The following is an 18,376-nucleotide window of genomic DNA, read 5'->3' as shown; positions in this document are numbered from 1 at the left end:
CAGGTTTCCAATTATGTTATTCGGGAATTAATACGCCAGATTCCATTCAATAATTCCAATAAAGCCCCGTAAAGGCAAGTGTAGCAAAATGATAACCGTTGATACGAGATATATCAGATAAACGTCTTATCTTATCACAATATCGCTACTGTAGTTAATTAGATTTAATTACGAAGTACAGTGTAATGCACATGTTGGATTTAAGTATCCAATTCAAAATGTAATTAATATTTTCGAATTCAGACAAATGAGCAAATATTACCTTATCAAAAAATAAAAGCTTTCAAGGGCTTTCATTTTCGATTCGCTCATTTAATCAATTCTAATAATTCATTACAATTTTTAATCAAATAACAATCAAAAAATTTATTGAAAAACGCCTCATATTTACAGGTTAACGTTAGTTTTATTTTTGGACTTCATAATTTACCATTAAACATTAGTTCCGCTCGTGAGTTTTTCCACTGTTTGATCTATCCATTGGCGGAGAATGGCAACATTTGAATACACTCCGGGATATTCAGAGCGGGCGCAGCCCACGCCCCACGACACGATGCCTATCAATTTGTTCTGCAACACAAGAGGTCCCCCGGAGTCTCCTTGACAAGCGTCTTTTCCCCCGGTTTCCTCACCAGCACATATCATCCTCTCAGTTACCGGATAGTCGACCTTTTGGTAGGCTTCAGCGCATTTCTGACGATCCATAGTCATTACAGCTACATATTGCAACTGATCAGGTGACGACCCTCCTTCTAAAGTAGCACCCCAACCACTAACGTATGCTCTGGAGCCATCAACAGTTTTCGAATTCGCGGCAGGCAAGGCGATTGGCTGTCTGGTATCATCAAATGGAATTCCTTCCTCGAGAAGAAGAATAGCCACATCGTAGTCCATTATCTCATCGTCAAAATATGGATGAAGGACGATTTCCTTTACTGCTGTACTCAATCCTCCCTCGCTTTTCTTGGATGCCCCAGAAACAACGTTTAGATTCGGCCAAGGTAATCCATAGAAACAATGGGCTGCGGTGATGATAATGTTGGTACGATAAATCGAACCTCCGCAAAAGTGGAAATCCCCACTTCGGAGTGATACTTGGTGTGGGAATTTCGAAATGTCTGTGGCTTGACCTCCAACAATTTTGCCATCTGTCCCATGATCAAAGCTTTGAAAGGGAGGAAGGGACGCCCAGACGGCTCCGAGAACCAACAGAAACACAACTGTTCGAAACATCTTGAAAAGCTAAACTGGTTCCGAAAAATTTTTTTAACGTAGTTTCTAGTATTATCAGCGGAATCAATTAGTTGTCAGTGATTAGAAAGATAAGATGCCGAAAATTAAATTCAGTGATTAATGTGTAGAATTAAAAGAAATTACTAGGGGAATTCGACGATATATAGCCGGAACGGAAGCTGTTGCTCTGAAAATTAAATCGTAATCATAAAATGTGTTCAGAAACAAAGGGGCATAGATCAAGAGTAACATCTTTTATACGCATGAGGCTCCCTCGCAAAACCTTCACATCTTTGAAAAGCTATCTGGTCTCCGTATATTCTTCAAATGGGTTATTTTTCTCATAGTCTATCGCTCTCGAAAGCGTTGAGCTACCAATCTAATCAGGAGCTGATTACGATCTCGTCACTAATCGATCTCGTGTCTTGGAAGACCGATATAGGACAGTAGAAAGGGAAACGGTTACCATTACTTTTAAAAGGAACATTGTGTACCACCCTCATGTACTTCCACTGAAATACGCTTCACCCCTCCAGGTGTTCTGAAGAAACCTTCACTTCCCTCTACAGTTCTGCACCATATATCTCAAGGATGACTTCGCATCTGCAACTGTCAGATAGTGAATTTCATTTCTTGCTGTAGCTAGCATTGGAGCCATTATGTCATCCTTCTTTAGAGTGCAACCTATCCAGCCGCACTTCCTCTTTCCAATTAACACTTCTGGGGGTATCCAGATTTTGGAGATTGTGTCGGACCAGAGTTCGCAGATGATATGGTAGAGACAAGTGTTAACGAAAGCTTGGAGCTCTGAGGTAACAGTGATGTTCACTCTCCACGCGCCCTTAGCACAAGTGCAGTGTACGAGTAAAACACTTCATCGATAACAAGATGGATAATATTGTTGACAGAATAGAACCTTCTCAAACTTCGCTTGGAATTTCCAATTTTGCCAATTTTACCTTAATGCAGCACGTATGATTTTGTGTGTCATATGTCACGATAATAGCTGTTAGTTTCTCCAGAATGATCCTTCTGCATGGAGCAATTCAGATACACTTCTTTTTGATTAGGTCAGTGCAGGAAGATCCAGAACGGAGAGCAGCCCATTTTTTGTCGATGAAACTTTTGCCCTGTAAGTTGGGACCCAAGAATATACTCAACATCTTCTCTGCTTGTCATAAGAGACAACTACCTACAAAGTTTGAAACTTTATTGTTACCGAAAAGTCGACAATATCTCGGATAGGGACCGACTTCACGGCAATGACCTTTTGCCATGGAAAACGGACTAACATATGATTGATTTCTGGAATGTGCTCGCGCTTCTTGATAATATTAGAGAGCGTCCTCAGAATGCTCGCTTTCTCCAGCTTGAGTGGAAATACCAGCGACATACGCTGGACATTCTTGGCCTAAGTGAAGTTAGATGATGGGGGCTCTGAAGAATAATCCTCTCCCAGAATTCTCCTCCAAGTAAGGAAGGAGGAAGAGCTGCGTTTGGGCGCAGCACCATAATGCGTTGTTCACCGCAGCGATCAGCGAAAGAGGTAGTGAGCTGACATACCCGATGTGATACCGGGAAGCCCATATAAAGAAAAGGCCTTACCAAGTGGCGCGACTAACTGTGTGGGGCGGCAACTCCAACACTTTGTAGTGTTCTTGTTCCGAAAAAAGCCTAGTCAGAATCGCTAATCCTGGCAAATGAATTTGGACATAAACTGAGCGCGAGTGCAGTCGACTGTTGTCCTAGCTAGAACCGAAGAGGCGGCCGGAACGTTCCTCCAGGTGAACGGAAAGAGGACGAAGTGCCTGAAGCAGACTTTATCAAAGTAGTTTCCAGGGCCCAAAAAAAGAAGGCGAAAGAACTGACTACGCCGTCAGAGACCCGTCTGTCCAAAGACAACGAAAGGAAGTGGGATTAGACCGCCGGCTCTGCTCATTAAGGCGACGGAAGGTATGATATTTGTAGAAGTCCTTAGTGAAATCCGCCTCAGGATGAAACCCGCAAACTACGCAGAGGTGTCCTCCATACGGAAAACGAGGAGTGGCGAAATCCTCGTCGAACTGGGCCCAAAGACGACTAGTAAGAGTACGTTCTGCAAAGCGGTCGAGGGGTTATTGGGGGACAAGACTCTTGTTTCTAGCCTAGAGCCCATGTCCTATCTGGAAATCCGGAACCTTGACTGCCTCACAGAAAAGGTCGACGTGGAGGAGGCGATGAAGCGTGAATGTCCAGAGGTAACCAATGCCCGGATAGATATCATCTCTGTAAATGCTCGAGGCCAAAAACTGGCCGTGGTGAAGGCCCCGAGCAATATGCGAGAAAACTCCTTAGCAGCCGGAGAATCACAATTTGGATAGGTGGTACGCAGGGTACGGATGTCGATAGTCCCCACCAAGCGCTGCAGGTGTTTGGATTATAGACACATGCCAGCAACTTGCAAGGGACCGGATAGGAGAACAGCATGCCGGAGATGCAGTTAAGTAGGTCATCAAGCGAAGACCTACAATGAAAGCGAAAGTTACGTTCTCTGCAGGGATTGTGATGCGTCCGGTGAGAGTGTCACACACACTGCGGGCTCGAGGCGGTGTCCAATCTTCAGGGTGGAAGTGGAAAGGGCTAAGGCGCGAATGGCATGATCCGCATATTACAAATTAACATGCACCGGAATGCAACCGCTCACCAGTTGCTAGCGCATTTCGCTGCGGAAGTAAATGCTGAACTAGTGCTAATCAGCGAGCAATACCGAAACAGGCATCTCGACTTATCGGGCACCGCTGCCACTGAGTTCGAGACGACGTTCGTGGAGTACGCCGTACCGACGAATCTTGGTAGGCGGTGATTTTAATTCCAGGGCCATTGAATGGGAAGTGGCAGCGAGAACCGGGCTCGTAGTTTTCAACACCGGATCCACGTAAACGTTTCGGCGCCTAAGCTGTGAAGGAAGTATTCCTGGCATCACTTTTGTGGAATCTCTGTTATCATCGGTGGACGGGTGGCGAGTCCTAGAAGACTTCTCGGCAAGTAATCACTAGTACATCGCGTTTAAACTGGTTGGCGCTAGCTCCCGGCAAGCACCAACCCGACGCTTCCCCTGGCTGTGGAATGTCGCGAGGGTGAACATGGGGAAGTTCGTCGAAGCTCTTGGAGCAGATAGAGCCGCACTGGAGGATGCTCCGGGGGGTTGTAGCAACGCAGCTGACACCGTCGTAAATTCAGTGATGAACCTGATAACAACGGCGTGTGAGGCTTACATGCTCCGGAGGGTCCCCAACCGCAACGAACCTTCCATGTACTGGTGGACGGCAGAAATTGCGGACTTACGAAGTGGGGGAAGTGTCATAAACTCCGCCTTTTGGCACAACGTTTGCACACCAAAGAGGAGCCATGCGCCATAAAGGCACAGTATAGATCAGCGAAAAGGAGGCTCTGCAGTGCTATAAATAAAAGCAAAGCCCGCGGCTGGCAGAACCTTATCAACGAGGTGAATGAGGACCCGTGGGGGCTAGGCTATAAATCGAGGTTCTGTCAAGGTTCTGCATACTAAGTACTGACCAAATGGACCGCATTGTATGGGCATTGTCCTTCAGACATCCTGTACGGGTTGATGTCAATAGCGCGGAAAGCGTCAAAGATTGCCCCCTTTTCACATTCATAATGAAAGAGTTCGAAAAAACCGTTCTCACTAGGCGCCAGGTCCTGATGGTATCGCGGCGTAAGTTTACAAACTGGTGTTCCGCCAACGGCCAGATTTGTTGCTTGAGGCGTTCAACGCTTTCTTGAAGGAGGGCATTTTTCCTTGTCGCTGTGGCCAATATCGCGCTGATCAGCAAGGGCAAAGGAGACCCGGAGCTCCCGTCTGTGTACCGACCGCTGTGTATGCTTGACACGGAGCAGACAAGAGACGCAACAATAAGATCAAGGTTCTCAGTTTGACGGGTCATCGCACTCTCCCTATCTGCATTAATGGGCGGAACATGCTTTAGTTCCCCTGCCTAAATCGTGGAAATGCAGTTATCTCAACACCAAGATCAAATGGAGAATTACTTCAGTGTTGCTATATGGAATTAGTACATGGAAAGCGAACTCTACTGTTACCCTAAAGTTCCAAACTTTCGTCAATACCTGCCTGCGTCGTATCATTGCAGTGCGCTGGCCTGACACTATCTCAACTGGCCAGGCATCCGTCCGTACTGTAATTGGAAGACGAAAGCGGCAGTGGAGAGGTCACACATTAAGAAGGCCGACAATCGGAAGATGCCGTTTAGATAGAAGAATTAGCGTTACATGAATACGATTCCACCAGATTCTCAGAGATATCATTCATATTTTGAAATCCTTCCCTGCTGTGATCTGTTTGGAATACTCGAAAATGAATGAAGAGAAAATCGAGAGAACTAACTGCCTTTTGTATTTATGTATCTGTTTTTTTATAATTTCCAAATTAAAAATGCAAATTATTTTTTTAACTGAAAACTAATCCGCAATGGAAGAGCGGTTTTTATTTTTTTAATTTTGAGGAAACTGCACCATTTAGCATTTTTTACGGAATGTACTAGGCAATTGCCAAAAGTCCGTTCACAGTTTCATCTATCCAACCACGTAATGCAGAAATACTTGCATACACTCCTGGATACTCTGCACGAGCGCACCCTTCACCCCATGACACGACTCCAATCAGTTTTCCTTGAAGCACCAGTGGCCCACCAGAGTCTCCTTGACATGCGTCTTTTCCACCGGCCGTCTCACCAGCGCACAACATCCTCTCAGTTACTGGCAAAATCGGTTTATTCATTTCAGCACACACTTCGTTATCTATCGTTATAACGGCGACATACTGTAGCTGCTCAGGAGGACTCCCTTCCTCCTTTAGATCGCCCCATCCAGTTACAATTGCTTTGGAACCGACGATGGTCTTCCTATTAGCAGGTGCCAAAAATATGGGTTGTATTGTTGGCCCGAATGGGATTTCAGTCTCCAGAAGAAGAATTGCAATGTCATAATCCATAGTCTCCCGGCTGAAGTTAGGGTGCAGAACTACCCTCTTAACTTTCGAACTTAGTCCAGGCAGAGTCCTTGATGAGGTTCCCGACTCAACAGTAAGTTGGATTCTATCGTAACCGTAGAAACAATGTGTCGCTGTGATGATAATGTTGGCAAGATAAATAGATCCTCCACAAAAGTGGCGTCCTTGAGAGCGTAGTGACACTTGATATGGGAAGTCTTTAATGTCAGCATCTTGTCCACCAACTATTCTTCCCCCAGATGAATTTTGAGAAGGAGAGAATTGATTGGGAAACGCCGAAGCTACAGCCAATAGCGATACAAATAACACCGCTTTCTGCATCTTGAAGGAAGTTGAAGTTATGCTCTCTGATCAATGACTTCCAGCTTTTATAGAGAATTGAATAGTGTTGAATGTGATAAGGGTTGAAGAGTGATTAATAATGAATAATAAGCGACCAATTGATCATAAATATAAATGATTTACAATAATTGGTGATAAGAATCCATTAATAATATGGGATTAACTGTAGGGAAAGCCAAGTGGGAAATTCACAATGACTTATAAATAGTTAACATGGAAACGTTAGGGAGCAGTGGTATTTCCCTAGGCTTAAGTGGGAAACTTGCATTTTCGCAGATGAACTTGGATTTGGGTCAATTTATTTTGGAAAAGAAACGTCAACCTAGATAAAGCAAGGAATTGAAACGGAATTTCCGAAAAATGGTACCTAATATATGTCGTTTAACTCTTTCAAAATAACAGATTTGAAATCTTGGTAAGGCTCGGGGAATTTACGTCAAGTATTACGCATAAATAAACCGAAGAAAAAAGGAAATTAAATTTGGCAGCCATATAAGATGAAGAAGCAACGAAGGCTCGCTAAATCACTGAATGTAAATATATGTATGAAAATTTTTCTTTTATAATAAAATTGAGGCGGTCTTAACTCTATATGCCCTTGATGGCCGGACAGACGAATTGAAGAGAAACATTCTTCAACTTCACAACAGTTCACAAACTTCTTCTTTCGGGCTCAGCACTGAAGTTTATTTAAAAAGAAAAAGCGCGATTGACGAGGAGAAGGGTGACTCTGGCCCAGGACAGAAGTGAGGCAGCATCTGATGAGTTGCCTCTTCCCAGGACGAAATCAGCGCACAGATCTCTAGAGAATTCCTGAGGGATATGTCTTTGGCCGGGTTATATGCGGTTGCCACCCTAGTAAAAGTTTCATGGGGGTTGTGGTGGTGGCCATATCCCGGGTGGAGCTGGCTATGAGCTCTAGCGTAAAATTGCGCTATACAACTATGACCTCGTACCCCTAAGTTGCGGTAGAGGTGTTTGCATGCACCAGTATGAAAGCTGAACCAGCTCAGTATAAACTGATACTATGGGTATTCACTTAAGACCAACAGGACTTAAGTGTACTTTCTTTTCAGACTGTACATGGGCAAGTGTTTGCTCATCTCTGGTGCGGGGACTAAAATGGTTATGGGAAAGATGCTCTGAAAACAAAATTAGCATTGTAGAGAAATGTTGTCCGTCCTGTGGCTCTCTATAGTTCTGAGTGCTGGCCGACTATAAAAGACAATGAACGGCGTCTTGCGGTAATGGAGACGAATAAGCGGACTCCCAGCCGTCAATATTCCTCGGCTGCAGGACCTCGTTGCTTGGTAACTTGGCCACACTGGCATCTAATCTTATAAGTGAAGAAGTGACCAAGCGAAGCAAGAATCTATCGCGGGCGGGAGCCTGGAAGGCGAAAAATGATGGGCTGAAAAGAAATCGGTAGCCGGCTAAGGCGGATCGGACATGATCCATCGCATTTGTATAAGAGGAGCGACTACAGGAGCTAATCCAAGACTTGGAAATTTTTTTTTTTTTTTTTTTTTTTTTTTTTTTTTTTTTTTCTTCAGCCTTTGTCCCGTTCACAAGCGGGGTCGGCTCGTCGTGATCGGCTTCGCCATTTGGCTCTATCAAATGCCTGATCTGGGTGCAATCTCGAGGCTTTCAAATCCCCATCCAGCGTATTAAGCCACCGTTGCTTAGGTCTGCCTTTTGGTCGTTTACCATCGACTTCGATGTTCAGACCAATCTTTGCAAGTGAATTCTCGTTTGCACGAATTGCGTGACCATACCATCGAAGACGCCTCTCTCGCAACTTTTCCACGATCGGTGCAACCCCATAACGATCGCGGATATCCTCGTTTCGGATGTGATCTAAACGTGTGACGCCACTAGTCCAACGTAGCATCTTCGTCTCCATTACCGCGAGACGCCGTTCATTGTCTTTTATGGTCGGCCAACACTCAGAACCATAGAGAGCGACTGGACGGACAACATTGCGGTAAATTTTAGATTTGAGACGTTCGTTGATACGTCGATCACAAAGGACACCAGTTGTGGAACGCCACTTCATCCAGGTTGCGTTAATGCGTGAAGCAATTTCATAACGCAGCTCTCCATTGGCTGATAGCGTTGACCCGAGGTATTTAAATCGCTCAGATCTGGGCAGATCACTGCCGCTGACAGTGATTGTGCCTGTTTCATGGGGATCGGTCGTCAAAAATTCAGTTTTGTTTAAATTCAATCTGAGACCATGTTGCATGAGGCGATCATTCCATTTTTGAACAAGTTGCTGGAGATCATTTTTGCTATCAGATGCTAGGAAAACATCATCTGCATAGAGCAGTGTGTAGGGCGCTGGACGTTGGATATCCCGTGTGACGGTGTCCATAACAAGAACAAAGAGGAGTGGTGAGAGGGCACTTCCTTGATGAACTCCAACAGAGACACGAAGCGGTTTTGATACACCCGCCATACTTCGAACTTTACTTTTCGGATCGTGGTAGAGCAATTGAACCCAGCGCACGAGTTCTTCTGGCACGAAGTGTTGTCGTAAAGCATACCAGATGAGTTCGTGTGGTACACGGTCAAACGCTTTCTCTAGATCCAGAAAGGCAATGTAAAGAGGGCGATGCTTCTCACGGTGTTTCTCCATGAGTAACCGCGCAGTGTGTATTGCGTCAGTAGTTCCGCAGTTCTTGACAAATCCAGCTTGATTCACGGTTATTTCAACGATTTCGCGAATACGGTTGTCAAGAATGCGTTCAAAAATCTTCATGGTATGGGAAAGTAACCGGATCGGACGGTAATTTGAACATTCTGCTGGACTACCTTTCTTTTTCCATATTGGAACAGTGGTACTTTCTTGCCAGTCAGATGGTGTTCTTCCTTCCTGAATAACCCGGTTAAGGAATTCACTCAGCCACGGTGTTGGGTCCCAGCTCTTTGCTTTCCAGAGCTCAGATGCGATGTCGTCAGGTCCTGTTGCTTTCCCCGATTTCATTTGTTTTATTGCCTCCTCGACTTCAGTTGCGCTGACTGGTGGAACTGCTCCAAATGTCGGCAATGATTGTGGAAGTGGAGGATGAGCAAATTCTTCAGTTGAAATCTGCTCGAAGTATTCTCGCCATCTATCCGTCGCGGCTCGACGATCAGTAAGCAAAGTACCGTTCTTGTCATTAACACAACAGAAGTGTTCGATATCCTGTGTGCGTTTATCACGGCTTTTAGCAAGTCGGTACAGATCTCTCTCGCCATCCCGAGTGTCCAGTTTATCGTAAAGATTTTTGAAATGGTTCGCTCGGGTGACAGCGACCGCTTTCTTTGCTTCCCGGTTGGCATTCTTATAAATTTGCCAATTAGCAGGCGTTTTATCGTCGAGAAATTTGTGGTAGAGGCGTTTCTTTTCACGGACCTTCATTTCAACATCATCATTCCAAAGCCAAGTATCTCGGTTGATGTACCGCTTACCCGGCTTGGTGACCCCGAGGGTTGCAGAGGCCGCTTTGTGGATCGTGTCTTTCATTTGGTTCCATGATTCTTCCACATTCGTAATGGTCGGCAATCGCATGAGTGAGACCGCTTCTTCGTTCTTCTCACCAAATCGCCACCATTTAATGCGCGGCGGGCCAGTGCGTTCCTCACGCCGTTTTATCGGTGGCTTAATTCGCAGGACAGCAATCAACGGCCGATGTTGAGGTGCGATGGTCTCATAGGGAACGACTTTGCAATCAGTGACAGTGGTAAAATGTTGACGTCTTATGAGAATATAGTCGATTTGCGTTTTATTGTTCCCACTATAAAATGTGGGAAGATGAGACAATCGTTTGATGAACCATGTATTCATAAGTACAAGGTCATGGGTGTCCGCAAAATCGATTATACGCTCGCCACCTTCGTTGCGCGTTCCGAACCCCTTTCCCCCATGGCACCTGTTACCGTCTGCCTTTTCACCCACATGACCGTTAAGGTCGCCGGCAATGATTATGTAATCGTCAGCAGGCACGTGACAAGTCTTTTCATCGAGAAGTTGCCAGAAGGCATTTTTCTCGGCATCAGGTCGGCCTGTCTGTGGTGCATACGCGGTGAAGAAGTGAATAGTGCGATCAGCTGATATAATGGTGAGCTTCATCAGCCGATCATCAAATCGTTCGACTTCTTTAATGGCATCACGGAAACCCTCTGAGATGGCAATGCCAACACCATATTGAGTGTGTGGGTTACCAAAATAGAGAAGTTTGTAGCCATTTTTACCGCGTTCGCGTTCAATGTCGCAGCTTTTGGAACCAGACCATCGGGTTTCTTGCAGTGCGCAGATGTCAATGCACCTTTTCCGAAGGGCTCTTGCGAGTTCCTCGGTCTTTCCAGTTAGGGTACCAACATTTAGCGTGCAGACACGTATTTGTTTTGTTCGTTGTGTGCGGACTAACTTGCTTACGTCCTGACGCCGTCCATGCGTCAAGAACCCTTGCCCATTTCTCGACAGGACCGGGGCCCGTCCTGCCGCGTCGACTGAGGTGGACGCCCTAGCATTTCTCCGAGGCCTGTGACTTAATCCGATCATCATGTTTGTAACGACATTCTATGCATTTTCTTGGTCGGCCTGTCGCGGGGCCTGTCACCAAGAGAGATCAGGTAGGATTTAGCATAGTGGAATAACTCCAACTAAACTCTATTTATCTCTTTCCCTGATCTCAGCATTTTATTTTTGTTTTACTGAGGATAGTACAGAGTACGTTGCCTCAAACCCTCCTCCTTTACCTGGGCTTGGGACCAGCATACTATGTTAATAGCATGGCGGAGTTTTGGAAATTGATTCATTGTAAAGAATTACTTTAATTTTTCCGTGTCCTGCAATGCCATAAACGTCTGAAATAAAATTCAGGAAAACACATTGAACGTCATGAGTGAAAAGTGTTTAAAAAAGGCGAACTTTCATAGAGAATCTTTCATACAGTTTGGAGAAAAAATAGTTAAGCTGTCCGAGTTTATTCAAGATAAGCTTAACGTGCATCAAAAACAAGGTGAGAGCCATCTAGGTCCTCTAATAATAAGTTGCAGGAAAAGAAAAGAGGCCCCATAGAGAAGTCGACACCAGCTATCCAAGCAGAGCTACAAGCGACACCGTAGTGTCCTAGACCTGTCACTAAACAATAAGTGCTGAAGAAAGATGGTGATGGTGGTGATGGTGAAACATGAGACCCATATACAGTGCAAGGATCCCGACGCAGTGATAATCAATTAAGTGATACTCAATTAAGTGATACTCAATTAGTCACAAGGCGACTACCAATGGAGGCAGCGCCTAAGTTGCTGTCCATGAGAAAAGTTCGAATTGGATGGATTATTTACCATTTAAGAGAACAGATCTCACTAATAAGGTGCTGCAAATGCTTTATGTTTAGACACTTCTCGAGGGCATGCACTAGTGGCATAGATCGATCCGCCATACTGAGCCTTCGATCATTTGAATTCGAACAATTACTAGACAATTTTGTTTTCGACGCAAGGAAAAGAAATCCAAAAGTGATTGCCGGTGACTTTAATGTGGGGATCTTTAAGTAAGGGAGCAGAGAAACTAACGTACGGGGGCGGAGTTTGCCCAGCTAGGTACGGCAACCAAAGTTATGTAAATACAAATCGAAAAAAGAGGGGAGATCTGATTCAATTGTATATCTGGCTTGAGCCCTACTTTGCACGTTATATCTCCTGTTTATGCACGTTCCCTACTAAAAAGCCTATTGAAACTGTACTCTGGCCAACTTTCAACCAGTTTTGCACCGGAGAAGGACAAGCACAAAACTTGCACACCTATAAGAAAGGCTGAACACCGTAGTTCTGTTAGGACCCAGACGTTAGTTAAACCCGCCGAGGAGCGCGTATAGAATCGTGATAGGGCAAATCAGAGGTCTTTCATTTTCGCATATCACGTGTACTAAACTTTGCCACCACGAAAGAGCAGCATTGACAGCTTCCAGGGACTTAATGCGGTAGCTTACGTTGGCGCCACGCATGGCTCCGTATTGTTGAGCATGGCGTTCAGAGGGTAGTATAAGTCCCAGGGCGAAACGTGGATTGGTACCCACGATGGATCATACAACCTGGGAAACACCTGCTGAGCCAACATCATCAACGACGAACTAGGCAACGACTAAGGAATAACGGTTTGCGCATTTTCTCATGGAACGCAGGCTCCCTGCATAGACCGAATGCTACTGCCTGTCCCAATACGAGGCTTATGTAACAGCGTTACAAGAGATGCGCTGGACAGAGACCGGTTTCCTGAAGAAGAGGGACTACACCATATATTAAAGTGGCCATCCAGTAAATAATGCGTTCGTAGTAGGTTTCTTAGTCAGCCAAAAAATGAAACCTGCTGTTATCGGCTTCGAAAATATTAGCGAAAGGCTATGCACTCTGCGTTTGCGAGCCAAATTTAGAAATATCAGCCTCATTAACGTTCACGCCCCTACAAAGGAGACTGCTGAGTCGGAGAAGGATACCTTCTACGAGGCAGTTGAGCGGGCCCTCGAAGCCTTTCCCAGGTATGATATCAAAATCATATTTGGAGATTTTAACAGTGAAGTAGGGATAGAGCCCGTATTCAAGCGATACGTAGGCTTCCTTAGCTTACACAGGGATATCAATGATAACATAATGCGGACTGTGTGGACTGGTTTGCGCGGAAATGGTGGGCCAGTACTTGGACCACTCCAGACACGACCACTTTCAATCAAATTGACCACGCGCTGATTGAACGCCGCCACCTCTCTGACTTGATGAATGTCAGAACAACATAAAAAGCGGGATATCACGCACTGCAGCAATTACAGAGGCATCGCGGATCTTGCTAGGCCGGATAACCTCATACGCCCAGAACATCATTGTCCCATACCAAAGAGGCTTCACTGCAGGCAAATCAGCAACAGATCAGATTTTCTTTCTGCGACAAGCGATGGAAAAACTGTTGGAGTATGGACGTCGTTTGCATCATATTTTCATCGACCTTAAAGTCGTGTATGACTGCGTAACCAGGGTAAAACTGTAAACGACCATGGGAGGATTTGGTATCCGGACAAAATTGATAAGACTGATTAGGCTGATCTTCACCAATGCGCGAGGTCAAATATAGCAGCAGGATCACTTTCTAGCGCAAAATTATCCTCTTCAGGGTGAAAAATCCCAACCGATGACAGCTATGACGATTAAGTCCGCGCGCGGTTGTTGGCAGCCAACAGAGTCTATTTCAGTTTACAAAAACTGTTTCGCTCAGAACGTCTCATCAAAGGGTCAAAGCACTTACTGTAGAAGGCTATGATCTTGCCAGTCCTCATGTATTCCTCGGAGACTTGGGTTCTTAGCAAAAAAGTGGGGAACTCTTGGCCGCGTTCGAGAGAAGAATCCTTCGAAGAATTTTTGCGGATGGAGGATGGACGATTCCGTAACCTACATAACGATCAAATCGATGAGCGATAACACGACCGCCAGATTGTGGATAAAATCCGGTTCAACAGGCTGCGGTGCGCGGATCACTTAATCTGTATGGATGATGATGATCCAGCCCGGAAAGCCTGTAAGGGCAATATCTGTGGTAGAAAGAAAAGACGAGGCAGATCCTGCCTGAGATGGAGCGATGACGTAGATCAAGACGGAATATAACTTTTAGGGATATCAATTGGGGGACTTCGGCGCAAGACGGGGATGTCTGGAGTTCCTTACGAAGGCAGGCCTAGACCGGATACTGGTTGATGATGATGGTGACACGTTGGGCGTATGAGATCAGGCACGTGGAGTTGAATATGATAATACTTAATTCCATAAGTTAAGGATAAGTTTAATCGCAACAAATTGCCGCTACTCGTTGTTGGGCGCAGAAACATGAGCTTCAACCGATTCTCGGAAACCTTTATTTGGTTGTTTTGCGTTTGCTTGATTCGCTGCTTTGAGAAGAGATTTCTTAGCAGCTTGAGCATATCACACGCCTGGGATGGTCAAATTCTGTGAAAGTTGAGTCAATGTTTGCTTGACTAAATATTTCTCAGTCGTCTTCCGGCTTTGGCAGCTTCCTGTCTGGCTACCGTTTCTTTATAAACTGGACACTCACGAAAACTTGCAGGGTTCCCAGTTTGGCCGCATATGCAGCAGTGCGGAACTTCCATCGTGGGTTTTGAGCATCCCCCACAAGGATGCCTTTTTGCGCATTTAACGCATCCGTGCACTATCGTGCAATTTTGGAAGATGTGTCCGAAGTTTTGGTTTCTGTAACACTGCACTTTCTCCACTGGTTTGACCTTTCCGATGGTAATCTTCTGATGAAGGATGTACTTCACCTTGAAAACTTTAGCTCTTGGGAGGGCTGAAAGTTGGCTATAAAAAGTCCAGATTGAGATTTTATAGGAAGTGGGAGATTGTCCCTGTGGAGGGCCTTATCTTGTTTAGTCGCAAAATTTGCAACCGAACAAACTTTCAGTTCGATCAGGTACTCTGAGGTGAGTTCGGCCATAATTTCTTCAGGGTCAGCTTCCCTGTGGAGACCGCGGATGATTCTAAGGGATCTAGGGGTTCTTGTGGGCCCTTGCTCTTTGATGAGCCAACCAAATTTTATCATGGTCCTCTGTACACTCTGCAAAAATGAGGGATCTATCACCCCTCTTGTTATTAGGGTCGCGTTTATGTCTTTGTCGTTAAGGGCTTTAAGTAGTGGGACATTAATATTATATACCGTAATTGGAGGCATTTTCTCTTTTTTGGTTTTAAGACACTAGCAGAGGATACATTGACACTTGACACTTTGTGAGCACTTACACTTTTAGCACTCACTTGCTGCTTTTTGGGCTGTTTCCGCCGACAGACGAAGTTCGTGTTTTCGTCAAAAAAGTCTAGCCGTAACATTTTACAGAATATACCTATCGACTCAAAGCGAAGCTTAATGCTTTGCCAGGATGCAGTGCTTACAGCTAGGATGAGTTTCTTCCCAAGCTTTTCGCACTGCTCAATATCATAATCGGATGGATCGGTGTCGTCATACAAGATCCATCCATTGGCTTTAATATTCTTGGTTACAAATAAAGGTTTTGCTGTTGCCGGCCGAACCCTCTTTGCTGCCTTGGTGCAGCCCGTAGTTTGTGATTTTCCCGGAGGTAGTTTGCCCAAAGGCTGTTTGCTGTCCGAGGACAGATGCTTACCCATGGGCAAGACTTTAACCTCAGCCGGTGGCGCCGATTAGTGCCGGGGTCAGGAGTGCTGACAGGAGGGGTCTGCTTCGGCTCGTCTATTAAGGGCTGGGTCCCAATGAGATTTGTTCCGACTTGGGTAAATGCAGAATCTGAGTCTACATTCAGATTCTCCATCGATGAGCTTAGAGTTCCCCCTTCATTTGGGGTCGGATCGTCACGATCGAAGTTTACTTTTACTTTGTTTAAAGGTCTTTTGTTTTTTAGTTTCTCATGGGCTGCCATGGCCTCCGTTTTATCGGGGGAGGGTAAGTTGATCTCGACGGAGCCCTTTTTGCCGAAACAAAGCAAGTGAAACTGGGGTTGCCTGCTACACAGAGTTCACTGTTCACGGTCACATCTTAACCCCATTCAGCGCTCGTGCGGGAGTCACACCTTGGCTTAGGGATTTGATTACCTCTTGATTTCAGGTGTCAACTTTTGTTCCCTAGAGTATCTTCCTTACTGAGCTCCCTCACCATGGCAAGGTAGGTAATCGGCGAGGGAGTGGTGGAAATGCTACTATGATAGTGAAGGCTGTAGTAGCTCGAGATTGTCTCTATCATGTAAATTTGCTGCACAACACTTGAGCAAAAATTCTAGTTTTTGACTTCTTTATTTTCTAATAAATTTCCCACTTTTTTTCATATCAAAATCAAAACGAAGTCTCTGAGTTTAGCATTATTGGTAGTACGCCAAGCTACTGTTACTTGAGACTTTCTTTATTTGATTTTATTTTATTGGAAAGGATAACAGCTTCCATTTCTTTCAGTACCATCTACTCTAGCTGTGGAAATTAGGAAAATCGACTGGTGTTTTTCTTGATACGAGAATCCAACTATGGAATACAAGAAGGAGAACTCCGGTACTCATTGCGCATGTCCGTATTCTCCAGAAAGCTTACTACATCCCAAAAGTTTTCAAGAATATTCTGATAGACCAGATGCGACTGCATGTTTACCTTCAGTTGAAGCGTGGTCCGATAGATCGTAGTACAGAATACTAAAAGCGATGTCCTCGGTCCAAGGAAATCAGTTTATTGTCGAATTTCTACATGATAAGTTCGATTCCATCTTCCTTTTCGGCTAGAAGGCTATGCGCTAGGCTCCCTGATATATATACCATACAGAGCAGCAGACAAGGAGACGTCCCATCCTACCCAATTAGTCGGACTATTTTCCGCCCAAGATTGCTTTGGGGGAATCCCTTAACCCAGTTACGAGTAGAGCTAGTGGAGTATTCTATTGTTCTGTGCCGGCCGGGTCAATAAATTGACGATTTCACGTGTCTGCACGTCCTTGATACTTTTTTTTTGCTTTTCGCGGCAAGTGAAAGTGGAAAGTAGTGAAAGCAAAGCGTGAATATTGTGGCTTTTCCGGAATTGTTTGTGGTGCGGACGATGAAAGGGATCCTATCCATTTCCTAGACGTGATAATGTGATAGTTTTTTATGTTCGGTGAGGGCGTGAAATGGTGTTGTTTTGATACGACACCCCTGAGTGTCCAGCGTAATAGAGCTAAACGAATTTCCGTGCTCTTGCAAGTATAAAGGAGTAGCGGAGTACCAACTGACGGAGCTGCGGATATGGCTATCCTACATTCATGCTGTTTTTGGAAATCCGTGCGAAAGGGGAGCTATGCTAGTGCTGTGTACGCTATGGTATGGATATTTCGATAATACATAGAAAACATATTACACTTATGCGTATCGCACATATATTTTCTGCATTAAGGAGGCGAGTTATGCTTTAAGTGCTCTGCTTTTCCGAGATGCCAATAATTTCCATAATAAGGTCAAACACAACATATACGAGTGTTATGAACATCGAAATGTGCATGTACATATTCATGAATTGTTTGTTGCAAAAGGGGCGGACAAGCTTGGCTATCCTGGAGAATGTTAGATGAAATTTATATCCTGAAATCAAAATGGGAATTATGTTGAATGTGTATTGATATTGTCGACAGCATCAATGTATATTGCTTTGACGAGGGTCCCTATTCTGCAGGGGATTTATTCAGGTATAAATCCGATTTCTTGAGAATTGGGACTTTAGAATCTCTTACATAAATTGAGGGAATTTTATGGAGTATTCATGAGCTATATTAACCAACTCAGATCCTACTTTATCTTATCAAATTTTTATCCCTCATATTGTCATAAGTCCACTTTTCGGTCCCCCGCATTTTAAAGTGAATAATATTGAAGCTGGTTGAAAGAACGCTAGCACTTAAAAGGATGTTATAGATTCCAACTAGCAAGTTTGAAATTCAATTTCAGAGGAAACATTTCATGCAGGTTGCTTAGTCCTTGAAGCAACAAGCAAGCAATTCCCTAGGGGAAATTGTGCAATATCACGATATTGCTGAGTAGCAGTTGTTGTTTGGAACTTGGCACATGTAAGTACCAGTAAACTCTATTCATTGCTATTCGCCAAGAATTTATCCTTAACGAGAATTGTAATAAGTTTTCGAATGGAAACAGTTTTTATTAAATTTGGGAGAAAAGTTATCTAGAACTTAGAAAGCTACGAATATGGGTCAGTATGACAGAATACTAATAAAAAGTTCAAAGTACTCAC

The 18,376-nt window shown here is 44.6% G+C and overlaps 3 protein-coding genes across 3 annotated transcripts in view; 1 reads left to right on the top strand and 2 right to left on the bottom strand.

The window, feature by feature from the left end:
- Nucleotides 1-339: 339 nt before the first annotated feature.
- Nucleotides 340-1,246, bottom strand: LOC119649959 (trypsin-4-like). Its single transcript, XM_038052395.1, has one exon. The coding sequence runs from the start codon at nt 1,231-1,233 to the stop codon at nt 433-435; it is 801 nt and encodes a 266-aa protein (XP_037908323.1). The 5' UTR covers nt 1,234-1,246; the 3' UTR covers nt 340-432.
- Nucleotides 1,247-5,631: 4,385 nt separating this feature from the next.
- On the bottom strand, nt 5,632-6,595 carry LOC119649900 (vitellin-degrading protease-like). Its single transcript, XM_038052294.1, has one exon. It carries the CDS (start codon nt 6,578-6,580, stop codon nt 5,789-5,791), a length of 792 nt encoding a protein of 263 aa, XP_037908222.1. The 5' UTR covers nt 6,581-6,595; the 3' UTR covers nt 5,632-5,788.
- Nucleotides 6,596-16,784: 10,189 nt separating this feature from the next.
- LOC119648958 overlaps nt 16,785-18,376 on the top strand; it is a 161,013-nt gene continuing 159,421 nt past the window's right edge. The window contains exon 1 of the mRNA XM_038050876.1: nt 16,785-17,454. Coding sequence (XP_037906804.1) covers nt 17,380-17,454 — 75 coding nt within the window. The 5' untranslated portion in view covers nt 16,785-17,379. The remainder of the gene's footprint in view (nt 17,455-18,376) is intronic.

This window comes from Hermetia illucens, chromosome 2 (assembly GCF_905115235.1).
Source record: "Hermetia illucens chromosome 2, iHerIll2.2.curated.20191125, whole genome shotgun sequence".
Classification (NCBI taxonomy): domain Eukaryota; kingdom Metazoa; phylum Arthropoda; class Insecta; order Diptera; family Stratiomyidae; genus Hermetia; species Hermetia illucens.
The sequence above is the reverse complement of the archived record's forward strand: the minus strand, read 5'-3'. Positions and strand labels throughout refer to the sequence as shown.

What these genes read in the sequence shown, in the direction of transcription:
- LOC119649959 (XM_038052395.1), bottom strand. Translation starts at nt 1,233, where the DNA reads ATGTTTCGAACAGTTGTGTTTCTGTTGGTTCTCGGAGCCGTCTGGGCG.
- LOC119649900 (XM_038052294.1), bottom strand. Translation starts at nt 6,580, where the DNA reads ATGCAGAAAGCGGTGTTATTTGTATCGCTATTGGCTGTAGCTTCGGCG.